The 27,121-nt window shown below is 47.7% G+C and overlaps 1 protein-coding gene across 1 annotated transcript in view; it reads right to left on the bottom strand.

Moving 5' to 3' along the window:
- Positions 1-27,121, bottom strand: part of LOC135208593 (oxidoreductase NAD-binding domain-containing protein 1-like) — a 49,245-nt gene that overhangs the window by 7,821 nt on the left and 14,303 nt on the right. Inside the window, exons 2-4 of the mRNA XM_064240943.1 lie at positions 5,785-6,000; positions 4,580-4,721; positions 3,344-3,586 (exon numbers count right to left, since the gene is read on the bottom strand). Of these exons, the coding sequence (XP_064097013.1) occupies positions 3,344-3,586; positions 4,580-4,721; positions 5,785-6,000 (601 nt within the window). The remainder of the gene's footprint in view (positions 1-3,343; positions 3,587-4,579; positions 4,722-5,784; positions 6,001-27,121) is intronic.

Genomic DNA, 27,121 nt, shown 5'->3' on the forward strand with positions numbered 1-27,121 from the left:
GAAAAGCCTTGGAAAGAAGCAGTAGAAAGAAGGGACAGAAGATCCAGGACGCCGCCCAAGGAAAGACCTTGGGCACACCCGACACACCTACCTCAACCGAACAAATCCTCCGCACCTACCGCCATAGGCTCAATATTAAGGTCCAAGGTTGCGACGTCTGGACCGTCTGCCTGTGGCCACGGCCCCGAACGACTGCTGCACCTCTTGCTGGATGGAGGCGATGAGAGGGGCTGCAGAGATGGGGTCAACATATCCTGTTGACTTGCCGCCGGGGAAGATCTGAACGGCCAGCTTCTTATCCAAGATGTATGGCTGGCCCTTGGCGGCGTTCTTCCCGAAGCCGCCCACCCAAGCCTTCAGGGTTGCTAGGGCGACTTCCCTCACACCGGCAGCCTGAAAGAGAAGGCGAAATGAAGCTTCTAGTTGGCGGGACGGGGTTAACAAGCTTATGACTAAGTGTTGTTAGTAATACGATAAAGAAGTCTACAATCGACTTACCCCCCCCACCAGCTGACTGACAAGGTCGTAACAGATGGCGCAGGCTTCCGGGTAGCCAGACGATCATGGCGTGTGAGTCGTGGCACATGCGGCGTGAGATCTGCACTCATCGTGGGCGCAGGGGTCGTACAGAGTCGCATTGCACCCTAGGACCTGACAGTTGGTAGCCTGTAAGTGGAAAGATACATAAGCATCAGGAGAACACTTACAGCCTAACATTGCTCCGCTGCATGCCGGAGCGAGAAAGTTAGATTAAACAGAGCCCCGCCATAATACGTGTGGTAACAAGATGGTTGGAGTTTGTCCAAGGCTACGCCGGAGACAAGAGAAAGAATCCAACCAGATGTGGGTGGTGAAATATGAAACCACGACGGAAAACGACGGAGATGGTATACACACAGTTATATAATACTAAAATTCATCGTAAAATTAGGGTATATCCTTAAAAATAACGAAATAAATATCAAACTTTTCCCCCGTCTACTAGAAGAGTGCCTGGGTAAGAAGCAAGCTCTCCTCCGGTAGCGGGGAAAAAGGGAAGGATATAGTAGGCAAGCAATAGACCACTAGTAGTGACCACCCCGCCTGCTGGCGGAGCCAGACGAAACTATAACCAAAAGGGTGCCCCGGCTGCGGCGGAAGGCTCCGTTCGTTATAGTGGGGGAAAGGTGGGACTGAGCAATTCTGGGGGGGGTTCCCCGGCGTAACGCGGCGGGAGAGAGAGAGAGAGGGGGGGGGGGTGGCCTACTCCTCCCCGTCCCAACAACTACCCGCTCGGTGACACCCGGTACCCGAAACAAGTGGTCGCCCTATACCCCAGCTGGGAAGAACCCCTGGCCTCCTCAGAGAAGGAGGGAGGAAGGCTACTGAGGTTGTCATGGCAACCCAGGGGTCCCCCAGACCCCTCCCTATACCTGGTAGGGAGGGAAAGGGGAAGGTAAGGTGCGATGGAACACGTGACCGCAAGTGGCCTAAGCCGCGATAGCAACACAACCGTGGGAGGCCACGTGAACCAGGCTGTACCAATACATGGGACATGCACCTAGGCTAGCCTAACACCCTAAATAGAACTAAAATTACATCGTAAAAAGGTGGAAAAGACACTTTTAGTAAAAGAAAAAGAAGCCCAGGAGGAGGCAAACTGTTCCGAGGAACAGAAGACTACTCGGAGCCAGCGATAGCCGATGAAGAGGCAAGAGCCGGGATGCTGGGCCAGAAACACAGAAATACCCTAAATACCAAACTACGAGAATTGGTAAACGGGCTAACCTAGCTAAAAAGGCGATGTAAAAAACGATGAACGTGATATAGTAAGCCCATAAGTACAAGAAGTCCCAGTATGGAAGACAGGAATTAATTCTTAACTGAGGCAGCATGGCGCCGCCACGAGTCGACCGGGAAACCGTATATGACCTATTAGAAGGAAAAATACTGGTCCCTGGAAGACTAAAATACGGTAAAATACTACTTATGAGGCACTTAACTTTAGCCGATGCGATGGCAGCACGTTCCATGATAGAAAAAGGAGGTAAATCCAAAGAAAAATAGCACACAAGTGAAAAAATGCGTACAACGCGTACTGCTAATTATTAAGGATGACCAAGCTAGGGGCGCTGCTGTCCGTGGCGTCCCTAGTAGTAGTAGTAGCGGCCGCATCACCCGTTAGTATCAGCTCTCTCTAGTGGGGATTTTTGATTTGGAAGGTCTAAATGGTGAATGTCTCGTGGTAGTGATCCCACTCGCCCTATTCTCATACCGATACTTCTTTTATAGAGTGAGCGAGTCAGTTTTACTGACATTTTCTTAATTTTGTTTTTCTCTGGTAATTTTAGATTAATTTTGCCTAGAAAGAATGATATTCAAGGATCCTTTCATAGGCCGACACGAGCTGAGCCCAGAATATATATATAATATAATATATATATATATATATATATATATATATATATATATATATATATATATATATATATATATATATATATATATACATATACATATAATATAGTATATATATATATATATTATATTTATTATCACAATATAGTTTATATTTTTTAGATAAAAAATCCATCACTGATACAAAGAAAACCACATGTCCCTTTTCAAAAATCTTCTGTTAAGGGATTGAACAGTCAAGTAAAGTACGTATACCCCAAAATCAGTTCCACCTATTAAGTTAGAGACTAGTTTTAGTTTCATGGTATGCTTTCCAGCTAAAGGTAGGAGAGTTGTCTGTCTTGCTGAGGAGATGGTGGAATATCCAGACACCCAACATGGAGAGCCATATACTGAGTTGGGTAGTGAAGTGACAAGTCATGAGATGGGGAAGCAACACTTTAAGAGTTAAATGATCAACTGTCCTGCCAGAACACTGTACTAAGGTGTTTGTAGGATGTGGATCCAATTTATAGAAGAGCACTTGTTTACCTGAAGCTGCTAAGTATAATTTCACTACACTTGATGATGAGATAAATGATAAACCCCACTTAGTAAGGGTCTGATCTCTGCATCTCCCACCTACCATACTGAGTCAAATATATTGTCACATGGTTTCATGTATCAATCACAACACTTGACCAAAGCTGCACAATAGCTTCTCACTGGTTGTACAGTATGGGGATACATACAAAATTATAACCATTCTCCTCTTTCTTGCTTTATGAGTTGGTTGTATGCACTGCACTATTGTAGCAAAAACTTATTCTTTAGAAAAAAAAGAAAAAAAAAGGGCTATGCTTACATTAAATGAATGGAAAAAACATAATAAAACCAGCAAAAATTACATTGCAGAAATACATTTCATTATATTCTCTATATTTATTATCAAGACTGTAATCCATACCTTGTAAAGTATATCCTCATAAGTTTTTGCTGAATATAACAACAATACTTTTCCCGGGCAGTATTCTTCTTTATTTTCTAGATAAAGCTTGTGTAAAGTTCTTGCATGAAAATACATAGAAGCCAATGGATTTACTCCAACACCACCTGCTACTAAGAGGAGATCAAAGGGATGATCGCCAACTTCTGGGGCATAATAAAAATCACCGCCAACTCTGAGAGCTACAGTTGAACCCACTTTACACTGTAAAAATTAATGATAATTACCATAAAAAATAAATACAGTATTCAGAGTATACAGGATTGTAAACCAATATATCATTACAGTATTCAGAGTATGCAGGATTGTAACCACCAATATACCATTCTTTAAATATTCAAATACAGTATACAAGATCTATATATCCCATAAATACCAATACATAAGCATATGTATACCACACAATTTACACTGAAGCAAAAATAACCTATCAGCTTAGCATTTTACCTATGGTAAAAACTCTCTCTTATCTTGTTAAATAATTTCCTGCTATGGCACACTAAAGATACTGGAATACAAACTAAACAGAGGGATTGAGGTTTAGTCATTTTATTCCTTGAAAATCCCACTCTTTCTTCCTTACTCATATATATAATTCTCTAGTGACATCAGGTATCAGCTGTAATGTCCACAACTTGGTCAGACATACAAGGAATTTGACATTACAACAAATGCTCTTCAGACTAATTTGCCATGCAGTAGATAAAATCATTGCAACTGATATTCATGTCTTAATGGCTGATCTCAACCAACTAGTCACATTGGTCTATCTCTGGAAGCGGACCTGACTTCAAAATCTTCTTGAGTGTCAGGGAGGTTGTTAGTCATTCTTCACTACAACAGGCATGTCCATTCAACAAACTGACCTGACATAGCCCCTACAGCAAGCTAAGAGATGAATCATGGTAAAGCCTAGTGGATCTATGAGAAATCAAAGCAAAACTTAATGAGCCCTGAGTTTATTTTTTTTTTCATTCTATCTCCAGCCCCTGTGTATTCTTTAGCATAAACTAAAGTATACACTTATCAAGTAGATAAACAAGTAATGTAATTCAGGGGTCTGGATAAACAACTTGATAATATATATAGTATAATATCAGTAATTATGGCCCAACTGAGAACAAGTTCTTCAGAACACTGAACTGATTCTACACCCAGAATAAGCATAATGTCTCATATGTATACTGTATAACATACCTGAGTATGAATCCAAAATACAGGAGGCCACTTAGAAAACTTAATTCCAAGATCTATTGTCCCTGTTTCTATTAACTGGCTTGGGGCTGAGTACATTGAGAACCCTCCAACTGTTTCCATACCTGGTATAAACATATCAACCCTGGAAAAGAAAAAAAGTGCCTTATTTTATCACAAAAATCAGGGAAAAATTACTGCTAGGCCTGACATAGTTAATAATAAGGTAAGTTAATTAGATCTGTAATGAGAGGTATGTCTTCTTTGCCCACTTACTATCAAAACATTGCATTACTTACTCTTACTAGGAGTTTCTGAAAAATACCCAAATACTACTGAAAAACCATAAAACCAGTCTAATTTATAGCTAATTTAAAAAGAAAGAGAAACAGGAAATTTTTAAAACTCCTATCTTTGCCAAGAGTAAGAAACAAATCTAGATCCTCAATAATAATGTTACAGGTAGCTTAAGTAGCTTCAAAAAAAAAAAAAAAAATTCTGTGTTTTGTTTATGGAAGTCAATCCTTCCTCAAAAGAGAAGGGTTTCAAGTACAGAGGAACTCTCCAATTGGGATGAAACCATTAAGCAAGAAATTTATTGTACTAAATCAGTTCACGATGTCAGTCTAATTGAATATATAAGTTTTCAGGTTATGAGAATGAAGTTGGTAGGTCTTTCATCCTGATAAGGATAGTATGATGAAACTTGAAATCTAGATGCCCACTTAGAAAGGCTACTGAATATTCTGATAGTTGGTCTGCAATGTAAATGGTAAGTGGGATGAAGATGAAATGACAAGGGATACAGAGGTACCCAAACCACCGGTTAAAAATACCATATGCGTACTATTGAGATGCCTATGGGAATTTTTTTTTTTTCTTATTTACAAACACCACATCATGCCATATGTAGGGGAAAGTCAAAATGAAAACAAGATGAATGCCTAGCAAGCACAATACAACAGCAAACTGTTTGTGGGCATGAAAAGAACGCGTATAGCTAAAGTGTAAACTAGAATGTACTTGCTTCTATAAACTGAGTAACCAGATGAGATCTAAAAACTCATTGGTTACTTTCTATACCCTCTTCACTATTCCAAAATTACAATTTAATTATGAGAACACAGGTTTGTATTCCTGTCAAAACAAATGTCAAATTAACTTTTGACAGAGAGGTTAAAAAACAAAATAAGGAAAAATAAACTTACCATTGACCTGCTTTAAAGTTAAATTGGGGGTTATCAATCTGTAAAGTAATTCCCCTAACTGTAGGCGACTCCAGTCTCACATCTGTAACCACTGCTTTTACTATGACTGGAAGACGAGAATGCTTGGCAGTAAATTGCAAATGTTTCCCAGCTCCCAAACCTCCATTAGGCAATCCACTTTGTGCTTCAAGTTTAGGAGGTGCTGTAGAGAGAAACCTGAATCCAAAAATATGCAAGGTTATAATATAAAATACACTATGTATTTTTGTCAAAAATTTATACGGTATAGATCAACAACTAGTAATTCACAAAAATTCCTTCATCTTACAAATACCTCAGGATAGGTATACGTAAGCAATATGCCCATTGATAAAGAAAGTGTTCCTCTATTATCAACACAACAGTGTTACCATAACAACATCTTACTTGGTTTTCTAAAGCAAAAATTAACATTATATTAATTTTAGACATTTTTGGAAAGAGACCTTTTTCTTAATGGCAGTATTACTGAATTTGATGTTTGTTATGGTATACAACTACATAATACTATAGTCTTTTATACGTGGTTTATAACACTCCTTTAATTAGTGTGTAGCCAATATCTTAGGCTTCCTAGTCATGTACAATCAACCCCTGGTATTCATGGGGGATGTACAACCCCGCGCAAACAGCTAAAATCTGTGAATACTTAGTGCCCCTCTACAAACGCTTATAACTCCCTATTTTGATAGTTCAAATACCAACAAACCCTTCTAAAACTGGTTATAGGCAGTCCCCAGTTCTAAGGGGGGGTTCTATTTGACGATAACCGAAAATCAGAGGTAATAGCGCCGATCCCTGGTTATCAGCACCGCTGTTAACTGAGGATCAGCGCATATCGGCACTGAAAATTCAGTTACCGTTGTCGCTATACAAGCGCCGTAAAACTGGATCGCCAATAACCAAGGCCACCGATAACCAGGGATTACTTACAGTAATCAGTGAATATATTTCTCTATGAAAAATAAAATCCACGAATACATGAAGCTGCAAATTTGGAACCGCGAACAAGCAGGGGTCCATGATAGAGTTTGTAAAGATGTTTTGTTGTACAGGCAGTCCCCAGTTGTCAGCAAGGTTTCTTTCTGATGGCTTGATAAGGGAAAATAGCCAATAACTGTAAATCAGTGATTTTTGGCACTTATTGGCACCAGTAGCCTCATTTTGACACTTCTGTTAGGTATGCATCGGCGCCAATACTCTATTATCGGAGCATTTCGGCACTATACATGCGCCATGAAACCGGATCACCGATAAACAGGGACTGCCTGTAATAATTTTATTTTTCTACCATGTCAACCTGTGATCTAGAAATTTTTTGAGCTAAGCATGAAAAAAAATATAATAAGTTCATATCACACAAGTTATACCCATGCACAAAAGAGATCATATTTATATAAATAACCATAGGAAAAATAGTATTACCTCTGAATCTGCAAACTTGACATTGGAAATGAAAAAAAAGCTTAACACTAGCAATGTTAAGCCGAGTCTGAGATTTAAGACGATACAAAACGAATCATGTCACCTCAGATTTCAGCATAGCTTACACATGTATTTATACCAGAAGGGTGGATTACAATTAGCAGATGGACTGGTGTACTGAATTACTGAATTCAGATTTTGTAGATGCTGATACCTCTGTGCCCCATATTAAGCGTGCAATCTTCTTAGCCTATTGCATGGGGTTGGCTGATGTGTCCCCAGTCACATAAACATCAACTGGGTTATCACACCACATGCTTAGCAAATTGCTCATAAGCTTGAAATGCACTTAAAGCAAAATCTTCACTTAATGCTGCCTTAATTGATTCGGATGTGTTTTTCTTGTCATCACTTAATTCATAACACACAGAATATGTACTTCCTTTTAAGAATGAAGATATTACAACTTGTAGTTTCTTAATTTCCTTAAGTCTAGCAACCATTTCAAGTTTTTCATACCATTCTACAACATCACCGGTTTCATCAAAAGAACGTAACATGTCCATCATTTTAACAGTACTCCTGTTGCCAACATCTTTCTGCCAAATGCCTAGATAGCTTATGGTTAAAGAGACGTATTCAACTCTCACCTGAAGCAACTGTGACTACTGCCAAGGTAGATTACTAATTAAATGTTGAGAACTTACAGTACAAGAAAACAAGCTGAAACAGACCAGCACAACCACCTAACTCAACCGAAAAGATTTTTTTTCAACCATCCTCTCTTGAATTTCAACAACTCCTCACCCAATTCTTCTTCCTCTTAACTCTTCTTCTCCTCCTCCTCCTCCTACTAGTACTACTTCTTTCTCCAACAACAAGTTCTTCTTCCTCTTCCAACCACAATATGATAAAGTGGGTTAAGTAAAAATACTGAAAATAGGCTAGACCACATAGTGTGCACTACATAGTCTCATAAGAAGTTCTTGGGAGAATATTTGACTGGATTAGTACTGGAAAGACACTGCAATGCACAAGATAGATCAAACATGAAATTTTCATTATTAAAATGAAGTTTTATTGTATACTTACCGAACAATTATACAGCCGTGATTTCCACGAGCGGCAGGATACTAAATTCAAATTTAGCGCGTCGGCGTCGCCAACACTGGTGGTGATGACGTCATCTCCCTCCACTCGCGGGAGAACCAGGTACAACTGCCCAGGTGAATCCAATTCTTTCTGCCCGTCCGTCCACCTAAGGGGAGGAGGGTGGGTATAATCATAATTGTTCGGTAAGTATACAATAAAACTTCATTTTAATAATGAAAATTTCATTTTTATTGTAGTGTCTTACCGAACAATTATAGAGCTGATTACACATTTATGGGAAGGTGGGATTCAGTGGACCACTAGTATTTTTAAATGGTTACATTTATTGCAATACCAGTAAACACTCAAGGTGTCTGTTGTACCTTACCTTGTAAGAGAGCTACAGCAGACTGTTACTGCCTCTGGTCGGTGCTCTTCTTACTATTGTAGAGGAATTGGAATTTGACCAAAGTTAGCCTCTACAGGAGTGGAATCCTTCCGTAGTTCAAGCGAGTCAAGGCTGACTGACGGAGGATAGTAACAACAAAGATTGCCCTTGCCCTGGGCTAAGACCAGAAATTCAATCATACAAAACATTTGTCACCAACACCAGATTTAAAAACATATATACCCGACCATTGTAAAATCTGACCTAACAGACTGGTGAGTATCCCAGGTACTCAGTACCCCAGCTTCCCTTGAAACTCGACAACCTATTCAAGGTGAAAAGTTAGCATAGAGGTGACGACCCCTGTGCCGTTTCTCCAACACCATGCCAGAAACCGCTACCGGACCTAACGTTTTATTCTCGAAAACCGTTTCTATTTCTTTGAGATAATGACTCGCAAAAACCGAATTCGATCTCCAGAACGTGCTCGAAGAATCGAAGCTAAAGATAAATTCTTCTGAATGCTAAAGAAGTTGCCACTGCTCTAACCTCGTGAGCTTAACTCTCAGAACGGAAAAGATTGTCGTTCTCGGACTGCGAGTGAGCTTCCCTGATAAGGCTCTCTAATAAAGAACGATATAGCATTCTTAGAAAGAGGACGAGAGGGATTTGAACCGAGGTCCAGAGCTTAGAAGATTGTCCTCTAATACCCTTAGTGGCAAACAGATACTGCTTAATAGCCCTGACTGGACATAAGAGCCTTTCTTCCTCCTCATGTCCAACCAAATCAGATAAGTTCCTTACCACAAAACTCCTCGGCCCAAGATTAGAAGGATCTCATTTTTGGCTAGAAAGGTCAAAGATACCGAAAATACAGCATTGCCTTGAGAGAAACAGACTCTTTTATCTATAGCGTGCAATTCGCTGACACGCTTAGCAGCAAGCTAGTGCAATAAGAAAAAGTGCCTTCTTAGTCAAGTTCCTGAGTGGAAGCCGACTTCAAAGGCTCAACGGTGGCCCCATGAGGAACTTAAGCACCACATCTAAGTTCCAAGCCACTGTATCTTGCGGGAGCTTAGTGGTTTCGAAAGACCTAATGAGGTCCGACAGATCTGAATTGGAGGAAATATCCAAACCTCGATGTCGAAAAACCGAAGAGAGCATGGCTCTATATCCTCTGATCGTCGAAGGAGCCAGTTTCTTAGAGTTCCTAAGAATAGAAGAAAATCTGCTATTTCTGTTAAAGAGGTCGCAGAAGTAGAGACTTTAGCACTTCTACACCACTCTCGAAGATTCTCCACTTCCCTTGATAGAGTTTTGTTAGAAGACTCTCTCCTACAACGAGCGATAGCTTCTGCAGCTCTTCTTGAAAATCCTTTCGCTCTGACAAGATCCGGACAGTCTGAACCCTGTCAGAGCTAGAGCGGACAAGTTTTGGTGGAACCTCTTGAAGTGAGGTTGTTTGAGAAAGCCACTTCTCTGGAGAAAGAAGTCTGGGGACAAAGTCTACTAACAACTTGGAGAAGGTCCGGGAACCACTCTTTCCTGGGCCAAAAGGGAGCGATTAACGTTAGTGTTACATTGGTGTGCGACATGAACTTGTTCAGCACCTCTCTTATTAGACCGAACGGAGGGAATGCATAAGCTTCCAGACCCGACCAATCCAACAGCATTGCGTCCACCGACCAAGCTAGAGGATCTGGGATGGAGAACAAAAGAGAGGAAGACGGTTGTTCCTTGATGTCGCGAACAGGTCTAACATTGACGGTCGTCCCCAAAGGCCGCCAAAGTTTCTGACAAATCTTGTTGTCCAAAGTCCACTCCAGAGGTAACACTTGCTGTTGACGACTTAAACTCGTTCCGCCAGGACGTTCATCTTTCCCGGAACAAATCTCGGGACTAGCTGAACCTTCGCTTCGTTTGACCACAGGAGGAGATCCTTGGCTACTTCGTATAGAGAGAAAGACTGAGTCCCCCCCCTGTTTCCGCACGTACGAGAGAGCCGTGGAGTTGTCGGAGTGCACGCCACTACTCGACCTTCTACTAAGCTCCGAAACTGTCTGAGCCCCAGGAAAATTGCTAACAGTTCCTTTACATTTATGTGGAACTTCTTCTCCTTCTCCGACCAAGCTCCTGAAGTTCGTTGATTTCCCAGTAGGGCTCCCCAACCTGTGTCCGATGCGTCGGAAAAGAACTGTAGGTTCGGGAGGATGGGTCGTAAATCTACCCTTCTTCCAATCTTGCTCGAGAGAGCCACCACCTTAGGTCCTCTTTTATTTGATCTGTGACAGGAAATGTAATCGAGTCTGGTTGTGTCTTCCTGCACCAAGAGGCTCTCAGGAAAAACTGCAGAGGTCTCATGTGCAGTCTTTCCCAACGTCACAAATTTCTCCACTGACGTCAATTTGCCCAGGAGCCTCATCCACTGATTGGCAGAACTTACCTTTTTGTCCAAGAACTCCTGAACTGTCTCCAGACAGCCCTTGAACCCTCTTCGGGGACAGAAAAGCCCGAAAAACTTGAGCCATTCAGAATCATCCCCAAATAAAGGATGCTCTGAGATGGATGGAACCAACTGGGACTTCTGTTTGTTGACCAGAATTCCTAACTTTCTGGCAAGATCTAGAGTTGTTCCAAGGTCCTTCATGCACCGACTCTCTGATTCCGACCAGAGAAGCCAATCGTCCAGATAGAGGGAGATTTCTTACTCCTAATATGTGCAGCCAGCTTCCTATCGGGGATAGAACCCTGGTGAAAACTTGAGGAGCGTCGCTAGTCCGAAGCAAAGCGCCCGAAACTGAAACACCTTGCCTTCGAACATGAACCTCAGGTACTTCCGAGATTCGCGATGTATCGGAATGTGAAAATAAGCGTCTTGCATGTCCAGAGAGACCATCCAATCTCCCTGGTCTGATGGACTCCAGAACCGACCGAGTGGTCTCCATATGAAATTTTGTTTTCTGGACATGCAAGTTCAGGGCGCTCACATCCAAAACCGGCCTCCAGCCCCTGATGACTTGGGAACTACAAAAAGGCGATTGTAAAAGCCTGGAGGAAAATCCCTTCTATCTGTTCTATCGCTTCTTTGAGAACAAGCGCTTCCACTTCTGCGGCTAGTGCCAGAAATTTGTCTGAGCCCGGAGAGTATGCCTGGAATGGAATTGGCACAGGTGAGAGCGAGGGAGGTGAAACAGAGGGAATACGATAGCCGAACTTGAGTACTTGCACTACCCAGGCTTCTGCTCCTCTGTTTTTCCATTCCTCCCAAAACAGAGCCAGCCTGGCTCCCACTGGTGCATGAAGAACCGAGCTTTCATTTGGAAGGTTTTGTTAACCTTGGCCGAGGCCTTAGACTGAGGTCGCAAATTCGACTTCGGCCGAAAGAAGCGCTTGTTTTCTCCCTCGAAAAGGCGCTTGGGCCAGAGGAGAAACCGAAGGAACAGTCTCCACAGGAGCTTTAGGTCTCTTAGTAGACTGTGCCAGTAAATCCGAAGTAGATTTCTTATCTAGCGCAGACGAAATTGACAACACTACATCGTCTGGAAAGAGGTTATCTTTCACAAAAAGGAGCAAACAAGAGAGCAGATTCTGTTGGGACGTAACCCTTTTAGAAGCAAAGGAGCACCAAAGTTGCCTTTTCTTAAGGGTACCAAAGGCGATGAGCGAAGCTAACTCATCACATCCATCCCTAAATGGATTTGTCCGCACGGACAGAACACCAATCCAATCCTCCGCTAACTCCTGAGAAAGAGAAGGACAGTCTTCGATCTTGGCCGCTAAAGCGCCAATAGTCCAATCAAGGAAGCTAAAGACTTCCAAAAGTTTAAAATGACAATTTGTCGAAAATTGCATTTTTCCTAACTATACAAACCTGAGGTCCTTTAACAATAGGAAGGTAACTAGCAGCAGCTGGGAGGGACGGTCGTAAGCTTCGAACAAGGGGAGAACGGTAGTTAACTGCTTGTCCCGAGTCGTGCGCGCGCCCGCGCGCCCGAGAGGTGAGAATCACTTTTGCTTTTAGGCCCATGCAAAAAGTTGCAGAGTGAGGGGTGGCATGAGGTGGGACTGTTATAGTGTAAACGGACCTCAGGTTTGTATAGTTAGGAAAAATGCAATTTTCGACAAATTGTCATTTTGTTCCGATACGTAATACACCTCGGTCCTTTAACAATAAGGAAGACCTCACTTCTTGGTGGGAGGAATCTGAGTCTTTTTGGTGAACAGATGGTGTTCGTCCAACCCTGGAGTGCCTCCCTGGTCGTAAGAGCAAGGGAGGGATCCAAACCTCTGTCCGATTGATCGGGGTGTGGCACCGCAGGATCAATGGTCAGACCTCTGGGCCAAGTACTAAGAGAGAGGCAAGCGTATCTTCGTACCAGCAAGCAAGAACTTGTTCCTGTTTGTCAAGAGACAATCATAAAATGATGGGTTTGTCTCAATTTGGCATCCACTTCCTCCCCCTTGTTGGAGGAAGTGGTGGATATTTACTCCTATCCCTACTGAAAGGGATAGGATGGTGCTCTATTGAGTAGCTCACCTGCATCTCGTCCTTACCCAGCAGGGTGACGACCGTGTCCCCCCCTCTACCCAAAGGTAGAGGGAAGAAAAAGATGGGAAGAGGAGCCAGTCACACTTCTCATTCCTCATCCATTCTTACGGTCACACCAGGACTCGATGCTGTTCAGCTGCGAGGGTCTGGGTTAAACTACACAACGTGTTGAGCAACCACCACGGTTCCCAAGGAAAAAAGATCCAAGGAACTGTGGGCAATATCCTGAAGGTAGAAGAGGTGCATGCGGTCCGGTTGTTTGACCAGGCGCCTGCCTTCATTACCTGCGCCACGGAGAAGTTCTTGCGGAACGCGAGAGATGATGAAGAGGCAGTCCACACTCATCCTGGGCCTGGTCGAGTTTCTTCAGACAGCTCCCCGTCGCACCTTAACAGGACAAAGCAGCATAGCCTTCGTTATCGGCGGGAGTCCGGTGACGTCCATTAGGGAGGGTATTGTGAAGGACTCGAACCAATCGTCAGTTACCGAAGGGTTCTGAGTCTTCGCTACGAAGATCGGTACGAAATCGAGCGTCACAAATCCCCATCCCTTTGTGCTTGACTTCTCAAGAGAAGTCATGCAGTTACCTAAGACGAAAAGAAGGGAATAGTCGTATGACCTATCCCTCTTCTCGACTTTGGTTATGTACAGTACTCATACTGACAAGCTATTAAAAGACGAAGTAATGATTGCTCTGGAACAACAACTGAACTAAGTCCATAGCATAGTTCGTAACTGACTCGGGCGCTCTGACAGCTGCCGACTGACTGGTTCGGAATCAGTAGAGGCAAGTTGTGCAAGCATCCGGGTAAGTCACGTGACCTTCGCCTTTAAAGAGTTATGCTGAGAGACCAAACAAATAAAATATTTGTTAGTCACCGATGCCGGACGGCGCGGCGATGATTCTCTTAATGCATAAGCTCAAAAGGCGAAAGTCAATTGCCTTCAAAAGACCGAGGTCCCTGATGGCAAGAAAATCTCATAGACGTTGAATCTCAGCTTAAGGAGAAACAACACTATGTGACGTTGAAGACGAAGGTAAAGGCAATGAATGCAACCTACGTCTTCCAGCTGAATCGAGAGAAGGAATCTCAAGATTCTAAACCTGTGCTTACAAATGACTGAAAACGCTAACCGTCATTTCATTGCTGTCCGTTGTGCAATGAAAGCGGGGCGTTCTTCAGTAATGAAACACAGGGGAGAGCCGCTTGAAGAACTGCTTCTCACGGGCTGAACGTTTGGAAGTAGAGCTGGCAGGTGTGGGAGTAGGCGATGTCTTTCAAATACATCTGCTAATCCGGGGTGAACAATGAACAATTGTACACCTCCGAATACAAGATATTTTGAGGACAAACTCAGATTCCGCAAAAAATCATTCGCATTATCGGGATACGATGCAGCAAGAGACTATTACAGAATTCTGTTACCGTGCGGTAAACAGAAAGATGAGAGTCGAATAGATATCTCTGTTTAAAATTCTCGCAATACCGAAAGACGATGAATACTAGCGTTTCTCAGCAGTAGATGGTCATTCATGTATGCGAGAATCCCCGTTAATCAGAGACTTAAGTCCGTGATTGTTGGGCAGAGATACGGTTGTTATTCAATCAAAGCAGGTGAGAAAGACATAAACAACCGTCTATCTCAAAGCGGCAGCTGATACTGAAATGCCTCGGGCAATTCAATACGCAGTAGCTGTCGCTGACTCGTCATCCTGAGTTGCCAAGTAATCCTTCCACGAAGGAATGCGTTCGGCTAGAACCACCGAGCATAAAAAGATATGCTCGAGCAATTATATTTAAGCGAAACGAATTTCGGTAAATATAAAAGCTTAAATGGTGTTGTTGTGACAACACCATAAGTATATAAAATTGAAACTGGAAACTCCTGAGAGGTTGCAGGCAACCCGGGTTGCAGTTCAATTAGAATACTTTTCGTCTAAGTCGCAATCCGTAGAATAACCAGGATATGCGCCTACCCCTCGGACCATTCAACTGCTTAGCAGAATCTGTCGCCGAGGTTAATATACGTAGTATATTTGCAGGATTCTGAACAACGATCTCCATCCTAAATTCTTTCCTTCAAGAAAACAAAAATAAGGATTGGAGATCGACCACCTTCGTTCTCTATTAACAAAGAGAGTGAAGGAGAAGTCTTCCTCGAAGGAAAGCTTCAATGGTGAACAGAAATACTAAGACGATAGTTCCAGCCAAACTGGATATTCCCGTCCGTTCTTCTCTATTCCAGGTTGGTCGCCTACTGTGAGATAGTCTTCTTTCAGCAGCAGTCTTCTTCCTAATGCTAGAAATTCCAGGAATTCGAGCATAGGCGAGGTTCCCGATTATCGTGTAACATATCGGGGGATTCTCGTCTCGCTCACTTTGGACCGTGGTCTCGCCTAAGTGTTTGGAGATCGTAAGAAACTCTAACACTCTGAATGCGCTAGAAATTCCGTAGAATTCTAAGCATTCTGCGAAACCCCCACCGAATTCGTCAAACGATATCGGCTGGTGGTCCTCTCGATTCCCGTAGAAATCGAGAGGGGCAGGATCCCCTCCTCAACGACCGGGGCTTACGTCAGGTAGGACCCGAAGGTCCCCCTGGTAGCGCAGTCCCCAACGTGGGATCCTACAGAGAAATCTCTGTAGGATCCTTCCCCTTTCCCTCGTAGCCGTAAGGAGAGAGGGAATGGGGGAGGAATTGGATACTCGCTCGCCTTCCCAGTGGAACTAGCAGTTGGAGAAGAGTAGGAGCAGCCATCGCCTTGCGGCGATGGCCTCCTCAGAGTCTGGGAAAACGTATCGTCAGGAGGAGAAAACGTTTTCCCCGAGGAGGGTTACGAACTCTCACTGTAGGTAAGGGTCTTGCCGCCACTGTGAACGTCGTCTGGGTGGGGCTGATCGACACCTGACAGGAGAGCCGATAACCGTCCTCCGACTCATTCCAGTCCTCGTCGAGGTCGAAACCTCGTCAGGAGGGACCGCCGAAGGAGTAATTTAAATTACGGTGTCCGAAGACACGTAGAAACGTCGCAGTAGAGGAGGTGGAAGTAGCTTGATCGACCGGCCAGAACTGAGAGAGCCTTCTTGTCCGGAGACGAGAGACTCTGGTTCAAGACAGAATAGGCAGCTCCGATCGCGGCATACCCCACCGGTCGGTTTGGGTTCCCTCTCGGGCCCCAAAACGACTCGAGCAGAGACATGGGCTCTGCTGGTGGGAGCGGCGGGTCCTTCCCCCCGGTCGTTTGTGCTGACGAATCAGTGCAATAACCTGGGTAAAGTTACTCTGAATCTCGGAAGTTACAGCGTCTTGAGGAGTAGGACCGTCCAGTCCCTCCAACAAGAGCAGCTCCCAGGAACCCTCCTCCTTTCAGAAGAAGGACCAGCAACAGATCCCTGGACGGGTTGCCTCCAATCAACTTTGCGCGTACGTCCTGGTTCGGTTCCTAAGACCAACCTGGCACGTTGCACGGCGTCGTGACGGGATCGTGAGCGGCGCCATCTCTCACACGATCAACTCCTTATATAACCTCGCTCTTCCTGGCGTATGCGAGGAAGTTGAAGGTACGGAGAGACAGAACTGACCGATCCCCCCCCCGGCTTCGGCCTCGGCAGGACCACGCCCTCCCCACGCTCCCCCCCCGCTCGCTGGCAGGACCAGCGTACGTGGGGGGCTGCAGCCGATCACCAACCCGCGGTGGGGATCGATCTGCAGGCCTGGCCGTGCCGCTCACCTTGTGGCGAGCGGGCTCGACTGAGCACGTCGACCCCGGTCCCGTGCGTCAGACGAGCTGCTGCTGGTCACCGTATCCGCCCGGTCCCTGTGGGAGCGGCGGTCAGGTGACCTGCAGAGCTCGCTTTCGCCGTGAGACCGTTTAGTGAGCGTCCTCGCTGGCACGTCAAACCGCTGGTACCAGCCGAGGCTGGTAACCGTCGGTCGAGGGGACCTGGGGGACCTCTTCCCAGCCTCAAACCCGTGGCCGGTCAGAGACCGTCACGTCCACCCGAGGTACCGGCTGGTCGCTGCGAGAGCGGCCGCTGGCCTGGCGAGAGTCACTGAGCGGCTCTCGACAGTCTTCTGCTCCGTGCTCGGTCATGACGCTGAGCGAACTCAGGCGTCTTAACTTTGGCTGCACGGTCACCCGAAGGAGATCGTACACTCTGAACTTCTCGCGGACGAGAAACCGAGCCGGTACCTGGCTTAGCAGCAGAGCTGCCAAGACCAGGCGAGTGGGTGTACCAGCGGTAGCCAGCACACCCTTGGTCCCCGTCTTCTTCTTCTTCTCAGAAGGGGAGACGGGCCCCGTTCCCGAAGGAACAGGAGGACCAGCAGAAGAACCCCCCCGTCACACCGGAATGTGACGAGCCCTTCGAAGTTCCCGAAGGAGTCTTCTTAGGGGGAATAACAAAACCCGGTTACCAGCTGGTCGCTGCGAGAGCGGCCGTGGCCTGGCGAGAGTCACCTGAGCGGTTCTCGCCAGCCTTCTGCTCCGTGCCCGTGGTCTTGGCGCCGAGCGAACTCTGGCGCCGAAACTTTGGCTGCACTGGTCTCCCGAGGGAGAGCGTACACTCGGGATCTCCCGCGAACGAGGAGACCGAGCCGAACCTGGCGTAGCGGCATCGCCGCTAGCACCAGGCGAGGAAGTACCAGAGCTAACCGATACTCCTCTGGTCCCCGTCTATCTCTTCCTTACGGGGAAGGGGACGACGGGCCCCGCTCCCGAAGGAGCAGGCGGAGGACCAGCAGAAGGACCCCCGTCCCACCGGGCGGTGGGACGGGCCCTTAGAAGTTCCCGAAGGAGACTTCTTAGGGGGGGGAGGCAGCCTTCTTCTTCTTCGGCTTATGGGCCTTTAGAAGTCGAAGGGGAAGAGGCGAGCAACAGACGAAGACGAAGATGACACCTTCCTCTTCTTCGTCAGCTCACGCAGACAGTCGTCAGGTCCTCCATCCAGGCCGGAGTCGGGCCTATTGCCGAAGCAACACGGCCCGACTGCACCTGTCCGGAAGGACCTGGGACTGGGGAAGACACACCATGGGCAGGACCAGCATGGACAGGCGCCAGGAACCAGGAGCGACAGGAACAGCAACCAGCTCAGGAGCGGCAGGAACAGCGGCGGCGGTGGTAAACACAGAAGGGACAGCCAAGCCAGTAGCGGGAACCACATCAGCGACAGGTACGGCAGGCCCAGCCATCGCCTCGTAGAATCATCGGCAGCCAGCGTGGTACTGGCGGCCGGTCCAGGGGCGAGCTGCTGGAACAGCGAAAGTCTGGGGCAGGCAACACGAAGAAAACACAGGCGGCGGCGGCATACCCCTCCTCGGTACGGCGGCGACCGGCCCTAGAAGCGGCAAGACGGCGTCACCGACACAGCATGGGGAGTGTAGACCAGCGGGGGGAAGCAGCATAAGCGGCCGTGAAGGTTGTAGTGGAGACACTCCAAGGTCACACCGCCCAGACCTCGCTAGTACTCTGCTGCAGATCGTGGATGCTAGGCACGCCCTGCAGCCGCAGTGGTCCATACCTGTCCAAGGTCGTCTCCCACGGCTGTAGCACCTGCGGGAGCACAGACAGATTAGTAAGAGGGGTTCCCTCACGCAGGGGGGGGGGGAGACATGCCCCCACCCCGAACGGAAGGAAGACCCCACAAAAACAAAATACGAGGAAGCTGAGCGGGGGGGGCAGGAAAGAAGACGAAGAATCGGATACCAAGGGAGTCGCGGGGGAGAGCTTTCCGACGACTTCCTGGCAGACCTTCGCTTCCCCTACCCCCGCACAGCAGTGAAAAGTAATATGAAAATGAAACAGAATACTGCACTTGCGATTCACTTCATAGAACTTAAAGAGGGAAAAATCAAAAATCAATTCCCGGTAAGAGCGGAAACTTGATCCATAATAATATGATGCTATCATAAATATATATGAAAATGAACATACAGCACTTGCTATTTTCACTTTCACAGCAATAAATCGTAAGGATTAATTCCCGGGTAAGAGCGGAAATTGATCCAAAATTAAATTTGATGCAATTAATAAAATGAAAATGAAAAGAAAACTGCATTGCGAATCCACTTTCATTGCATTCTATTCATACAAAATAAGAGGCTCTTGCCGAGCGCAATCAAGCTCTCGGCAACGAACGCACAGGGCAAAAATATAATGAAAAAGAGTACTTACATCTTTCAATTACACACTTTCGCCCAAATACATGACTCGGCGCGAGTGCGCCCGCCCTCGCACCAGAGACATAATTCAAGGGTTCAATTCATGAAAAGAGCGGAAATCGCCGTCTCTACGGCGATAGCTCCATGTTGATTCATAATTAAGTAATGAAAATGAAAACAGTGTACTTACAGTTTCATTTTCAAGTCAAACCAACCATTAGTAGAAAACACAATATAAACAAAAGCATACGACGATGAAGCGGGCAGAGAGCGATGACGAACACGTCCTTCACACCCGCGGCCGAAAGCAAAAGTGATTCTTCACCTCTCGGGCGCGCGGGCTGCGCGCGCACGATCGGACAAGCAGTTAACTACCGGTCTCCCCTTGTTCGAAGCTTACGACCGTCCCAGCTGCTGCTAGTTACCTTCCTATTGTTAAAGGACCGAGGGTTTGTATTACGTATCGGAACAATTGATTCTTTACAACGTGGTCCAGCTCAGGCGCTGTAAAGAAAACTTTCGCTGCGGCGAAAGCAGATCTTCTAGAGGAGTCGATTAAACTGGAGAAGTGCTCTCCCTGGGAGGAGGCAGAGAAACTCCCAGAGAAGGAGCTTCCCCAGTTACATAAAACCTATAACCTCTTACGAAGCAACTTAGAGGGAGGGTAAGCAAAAAGAGCCTTCCCTAAGTCTCTTTCATAGACATCCATTTCTCCGTCTCTTTCAACGAATGTAATAACCGCTTTAGATAGAACAAGTTTTGGGAGGAGAGGGTCTGAAGTTTTCCTCCTCTCACAAAAAAGTCGAAGTTGGGGAGCGCGGAGCCGCTTTCTCAAAATAATCTGGATAAGATACCAGAAGAAATCTAAGGAGACGTGAATAACACGAGAGGTGATGTGAATCCTCCTCCTCTACTTCTTCTTCATTCTCCGATACCGCCGAAGAAGTAGACGGAACTACAACCGGATCTGAAGGTTTCGAACCACCCTTGGACTCATTCATCCAGTTGGTTAACATCTCTAACTGCTTGCGCAAAGGCGCCAGAGACGAATCAAAAAACAGTTAACGTAGGCTTGGAAGAGCCTAAATGTTCAGCAGGAGGCGGAAAAAACTACTTGCGCCTCGCTCGGAGCGCCGAAATTCGAGGCGAAACAGGTGATCAGGCGTAACAGACGAAAAAAGCGCCTAAAGAAACACCCTTAGAACTGCTAGCTACAGCGCTAAAAACCACAATCTCTACTAGTAGATGGAGCCGAAAAAGGCACAGATTGAGGCGACGAACGAGCCGCTAACGGCCGAGGCGCAACCCATACTCTCAGCTCCTTATACCGCTTGACTGGAGGAGGCGAAGAATCGGCGCCTGAACGCCTCTTTAAGGATGCGAAAAAGGGAGCGAATCTCGCCAAGAGCGCCGCGCGACCGGAGACGAATCGCTTGAATCATTTGAAAGGCGTCTGACCGCAACACCTTTCCAACGCTTAACCGAGCCCTGTTGAGGCGCAACAGGCTCAACAAGAGAGGCGCCTGTCTGTGGGCAAATCCCGATCGACTCCCTTGGACTTCCGGTATGTCTTCTCCCCGGTGCGGGGGAGCTGGACAGTGACCTTTTGTCTAGGAGACGTGTCAGAACAGACAGACGCACCCCAAACTCAATACACTCTTACCTGAAGCCGCTTTCTCCAAAAACGTCCTTAACTGAATTACCAAGTGCAAAACCGTATTCGCTAGTTACCAAAAATTTCTGATCTAACCTCGATTCCAGACTGGCAATGGGTGTCGGAAGAAACTACACGGGAAGCCGGGAGAAGTGGGATTAGTAGGGAATAGGAGGTGTAGTAAAGGAGACATAACAATTTGATGGAGAAAAAACAGAAGGAACAGATGCATCGCAAGACGAAGCAGAGCTAAGTCTACTTTCCCTAAGCGCTGCTTTTCTAATTCTGTCTTTAGCTAATTTCTCCGAGTATGAACTAAAAAACTTCCATTGAGAATCAGTCCAATCACTACACTCGTTACATGTTCGATCTGCTGAACAAACCTGTCCCTACACTTTAACACATTAGTGTGAGAATCATACTCTAACTTGGATAATCTAGTTTTACATCCTGAGATGCAAAACCTAACTCCGACGGACTAGAATCCGACATGGCAACGCCTAAATAAAACAAAAAAGCAAAATAACAACAACGAACCAAAAAAGAGTACTTCACCAATTCCGAAGATCAAATCCACAAGAAAAAAGCGAAGCAAAGTCATCCAACCGCACCGACCACCGATGTTCACCGGACGCCGGCAGGAAAAGAAATTGAATTCACCTGGGCAGTTGTACCACCTGGTTCTCCCGCGAGTGGAGGGAGATGACGTCATCACCACCAGTGTTGGCGACGCCGACGCGCTAAATTTGAATTTAGTATCCTGCCGCTTGTGGAAATCACGGCTCTATAATTGTTCGGTAAGACACTACAATAAAAAGGGATTTTAAATACTTACACTAGGCTGCCACTGTATTAACTAATAGATGTAGCCTACTAATTGTCTCTATTATCAATGGTCTCTCTTTCACCCTCCAATGGAAAATAAATTCAGCAATCACCTACTACTACTACCATTTGAAAAACAATGGAGCCCTTGCTAGTCCTACCAAGAAAAATTAGGGAGCAAATTTGTCCCAAAAATTATGAAATGTACCAATAGGGTAAACAATCGAGTGGACTGGCCAACTCACCGACTACCGCGGTTTTGGCCACCCTCCAAAATGACAATTTGTCCAAAATTGCATTTTTCCTAACTATACAAACCTGAGGTCCTTTTACAATAGGAAGGTACTAGCGGCAGCTGGATAGGTCGTAAGCTTTCGAACAAGGGGTTCGGTAGTTAACTGCTTGTCCGACAGGCGCGCGACTGGGAGGTAAACAAATCACTTTTGCTTTTGGCCCAAGCAAAAACTGCAGAGTGAGGGGTGGCATGAGGTGGGGCTATGTGTAAAAGGACCTCAGGTTTGTATAGTTAGGAAAAATGCAATTTTGGACAAATTGTCATTTGTTCCGACACGGCATACAAACCTTCGGTCCTTTTACAATAGGAAGACTCACTTCTTGGTGGGTGGAATCTGAGTCTTTTGTGAACAGACTGGTGTTCGCCAAACCTTGGAAGCCTCCCTGGTCGTAAGAGCGAGGGAGGGATCCAAGCCTCTGTCCGATTGATCGGGGTGTGCACCGCAGGATCAATGGTCAGACCTCTGGACCGAGTACTAAGAGAGAGGCAAGCGTATCTCTTCGTACCAGCAATGTAAGAACTTGTTCCTGTACAGGAGCAAAGATAAAGTCATGGTTTTGACTCTTGTAGGCATCCACTTCCCCCCCTTGTAGAAGGAAGTGGTGGATATTCTGCTCCTATCCCTAGTGAAAGGGATAGGATGGGGCTCTGTCATATAGCTCACCGGCATCTCGTCCTTATCCAGCAGGGTAATGACCGTATCCCTCTACCCACAGGTAGAGGGGTAGAAAAAGATAGAAAGAGAAGCCAGTCACTTTCTCATTCACTATCTATTCATACAGTCACACCAGGACTCGATGCTGTTCAGCCTGCTAGGGTCTGGGTTAGCTAGACGACGTGTTGAGCAGCCACCACGGGTCCTAAGGAAACCGATCCAAGGACCTATGGGCAATATCCAAGAGGTATAAGGAAGGTGCCGGTAGTCTGGTTGTACCAGACCCCTGCCTTCCATACCTGCGCCACGGAGAAGTTCTTACGAAACGCCAACGAGGGGCCAATACTTCTGACTTGCGTGAGCTCTCGGACGGGACGTACGGATGTCGTCACTACCATCAGCCTCATACGCCCTCCTGAAGACCTCACGCAGCCAGGACGAAAGAGTGTTCTTGATACTTCTTTCTTGGTGACCCCGTTGCTAACGAAGAGGCGTCGACACTCAGGCCCGGACGAGGTGTCGAGTTCTCTTCAGATAGCGCCGTAGCGTCCTCCCAGGACAAAGCAGCATCTCATCCACATCATTATCTGCATGAAGTTCCCGTACTCTCTTCGCCGATGCCAGGTCCAGCAAGAAGAGGGTCTTGTGAGTTCCCTGGGTTGGCAAGACCTTTGGAGGCTGCTCTTAAGCAAGGAGATCTCGAACGAGTTCGAGATGTCCAATCCCGTCAGTTTCAGGACGAGCGTCAAGGCGGCTCTGTATCCTTTGACTGTGGGAACTTAGAGGAGCTTCCTCGGCGAAGAAAAACGAGGAAAACCGCTACCTGCTGAAGAGTGGCTCTGAGAGGAGATAGGCCCCGTCTACGACACCAACCACAGAAGACGGCCGACTTCCCCTGGTACACAGCTGCAGAGGACTGACGGACGTTTCCAGCCATCTCTGTTGCTGCGCTACGAAAAAAGCTTCTCGTTCGCAAGAGATGGTGGATAACAGCCCAGCCGTGAAGACGTAGGGACTGGACTGCTCGTGGTACCGCTCGACGTGTGGCGGGCGAGAAGGTTGTGCCAATGGGGAATTTCCCTCGGTTCTCTTGCGAGAAGAGCAGCAGGTCCGGATACCAAATGGCCTGTGGCATTTGGGAGCCATCAGGATCATCCTGAGATTCGGGATGACCAGTGCTCGACTGATCACCTTGCGAATCAGGCTGAACGGGGGGAAAGGCATAGGCGAAGAGGTCGTCCACGGGTGTTGAAGAGCGTCCTCTGCAGCTGCCCATGGATCCGGCACGGCCGAGAAGAACACCTGGAGCTCCTGTTGTGCGGATGGCGAACAGATCCTCGACTGGTCGCCGCCACAGGTCGAAGAGCCTTTCCGCCACGTCCTGGTGTAGAGAGGACCATTCGGTCCCTATCACCTGATTCCCGACGGCTGAGCGTGTCTGCTACTACATTCCTTCCCTGGAATGTAGCGTGCCGACAGCTCTATGAGTGCGCCTCGGCCCACTCGTGCACTGCCGAGTCAATGATACAACGGGAGAGACACTAGGCCCCCCCTGTTTGTTGACGTAAGCCACCACCGTGGTGTTGACGTACATCAACACCACTGAGTGGTCCCATCAAGCGGTCCTGGAACTCTTGGAGAGCGAGGAACGCTGCCTTGAGTTTCAGTACATTGATGTGAAGGTGCTTGTCGTTCTCGTACCACACTCCTGAAGTCCGCAACTCTTCCAGGTGTGCGCCCATTCCCTCGGTCGATGCGTCTGAGAGCAGCTGCATGTCCCGGGGGGAGAGTGCGCAGAGGCACTCCTCTTAAGGGGTTCCTGTCGTCCAGTCACCCGGCTAGGTCCTGCCTCACCTCCTGTGTCCGTGACAATGGAAAGCTTGGGGATCCGTCGCCTGTGACCAACTCTCCTTCAGTCTCCCTGAAGAGACCGCAGGTGAAGACGCCCGTTTAGGGACTGGCTTCCCGAGTGACGACAGGTGTCCGATCACGACTTGCCATCGCTGAGCTACCTGTTCCTGCCGAGAACAGGAACTGGTTGGCTGCCTCCCTGAATCTGCTGATCCGCGAGTCTGCGGGGAAGACTCGCCCTTCTACCGTGTCGATCCGCACTACAGGTACTTCATCCTCTGCTTGTGCTCGAGATCGGACTTTTCGAAGTTCAGAACGATCCCCAGATTGCGACAGAACTCGAGCAGTCGATACCTGTCCTGTAGCAAACTGCGAGCGGTAGCTCGCCAGGACTAACAATCGTCGAGATACCCCATCAGACGTTATCCCGTGCGAATGGGCCCAAGCAGACACCAGACGTGAACACTCGCTGTGAACACCTGTGGGGCGGTGAGAGACCGAAGCAACGTGGCCTGAGCTGGTACACCTTCCAGTCGAGGATGAAGCGGAGGTACTTTCTGGAGGACTGATGAATGGGTATTTGTAAATACGCATCCTTCAAGTCCACTGAAAGCATGTAATCGTTCTCCCTGATAGAGTCGAGCACTGCGCGTGCCGTCTCCATCGTGAACCGGGTCTGGCGAACCAACCGGTTCAGGGGAGAGAGATCTATCACCGGGCGCCAGCCTCTCGTAGACTTTTCCACCAGGAAGAGTCGGCTGTAAAAGCCCGGTGACTGATCCGTGCCGATTTCTACAGCTCTCTTGCTCAGCATGGTCTTGATCTCCTGTCTCAATGCTACGTCCTTCGATGCCCCTGGAACGTACGCCTGCTGTTGGACCGGGGTTGGAGGTGAGGGGTGACCGAGATTCGAAGGTTAATAGATCTCCCTCCCGAAGGACATCTACAATCCAGGTCTCGGCGCCGTGGCGCTGCCAAGTTGCCCAATGGCTGGCCAGGCACCCCCCACTTCCGGCAGCAGGAGAGGGGGAACGCCGTCCTTCCACTGTGAACGTCATCTGGGTGGGGCTAATCGACATGACAGGAGAGAGCCGATACCGCTCCGACTCATTCCAGTCCTCGTCGAGGTCGAAAACCTCAGGAGGACCGAAGGGGTATTTAAATACGGTGTCCGAAGACACGTAGAAACGCCTCTGTCGCAGTAGAGGAGGTGAAGTAGCTTGTTCGACCGTCCAGAAAACTGAGAGAGCTCTTGTCCGGAGACGAGAGACTACCTGGTTCAACCCAGTCGGCAAGCTCCGATCGCGGCAGACCCACCGTCGATTTGGGTTCCCTCTCGGGCCCCAAAACGACTCGAGCGAGACGTGGCTCTGCTGGTGGGAGCGGTGATCCTTCCCCGAGATCATTGTGCTGACGATCAGCGCCGTAACCTCGACAAAGTCCCTCTGGATCTCGGAAGTCACAGCATCTTGCAGAGTGGGACGTTAAGCCCTTCGAACAAGAGCATTTCCGAGAACCTTCCTCCTAAGAAGGGGGAACAGCGACAGCCCTCTCGGTCTTCCCCATCCACTTGCGCATACGTCCTGGCCGGTCCCAGAACCGTGCCTGGCACGTAGGGCGTTGTGGTGGGATCATGAGGGGCGCACCCCTCACGATCACTCCTCAATACCTCGCTCCTCCGGTGAACCCGAGGAGGTTTGAAGGTACGGGAGAGGCAGACCTGACGCTCCCTCATTGCTCGCTGGCAGCACCAGCAGGCTTTGAGGGCTGCAGGCGATCGTCAACCCGCTGGTGGCGATCGAGCTGCAGGCCTGGTCGAACCGTCTCATGTGGAGAACGGTGGACTGAGCACAGCGGCCCCGATCTCGAGTATCAGAAGAGCTGGTGCTGGTTGCCGTACCCGGTCGCTTTTCTGAGAGCGACGGTCAGGCGACCTGCAGGCTCCACTGTCACAGTGAGACCGGTGCTTGTCCTCACGGCACGTCACGTCGCTGGTTCCAGCCGTGGCTGGGCACCGGCGAACGGGAGGACCTCTTCCCAGCCTCAGCCCGTGGTCGGTCGTGGACCGTCACGTCCCGGGTAGCCAGCTGTTCGCGCGAGAGTGAGAGCTGGTCTGGTGAGAGTCGCATAAGCGGCTGTCACCAGTCTTCGCCCGTGCCGTGAACCTGACGCTGAGCGGACTCAGAGGTATGGTTCCTGGCTGCACGGTCGCTGTAGGCGACCGTACACTCGGTACCTCCTGCGAACGAGAGGCCGAGACGGACCCTGATGCAGTGGCAGAACCACTGACACCAGGCGAGGAAGTACCGGTGTTAGCCGGTACCCCTCTGGTCCCCGTAGTCGTCTTCCTTGCGGAGAAGAGACGGGCCCCGCTCCCGAAGGAGCAGGAGGACCAGCGGAAG

The sequence above is a fragment of the Macrobrachium nipponense genome, chromosome 35, assembly GCF_015104395.2.
Source record: "Macrobrachium nipponense isolate FS-2020 chromosome 35, ASM1510439v2, whole genome shotgun sequence".
Lineage (NCBI taxonomy): Eukaryota > Metazoa > Arthropoda > Malacostraca > Decapoda > Palaemonidae > Macrobrachium > Macrobrachium nipponense.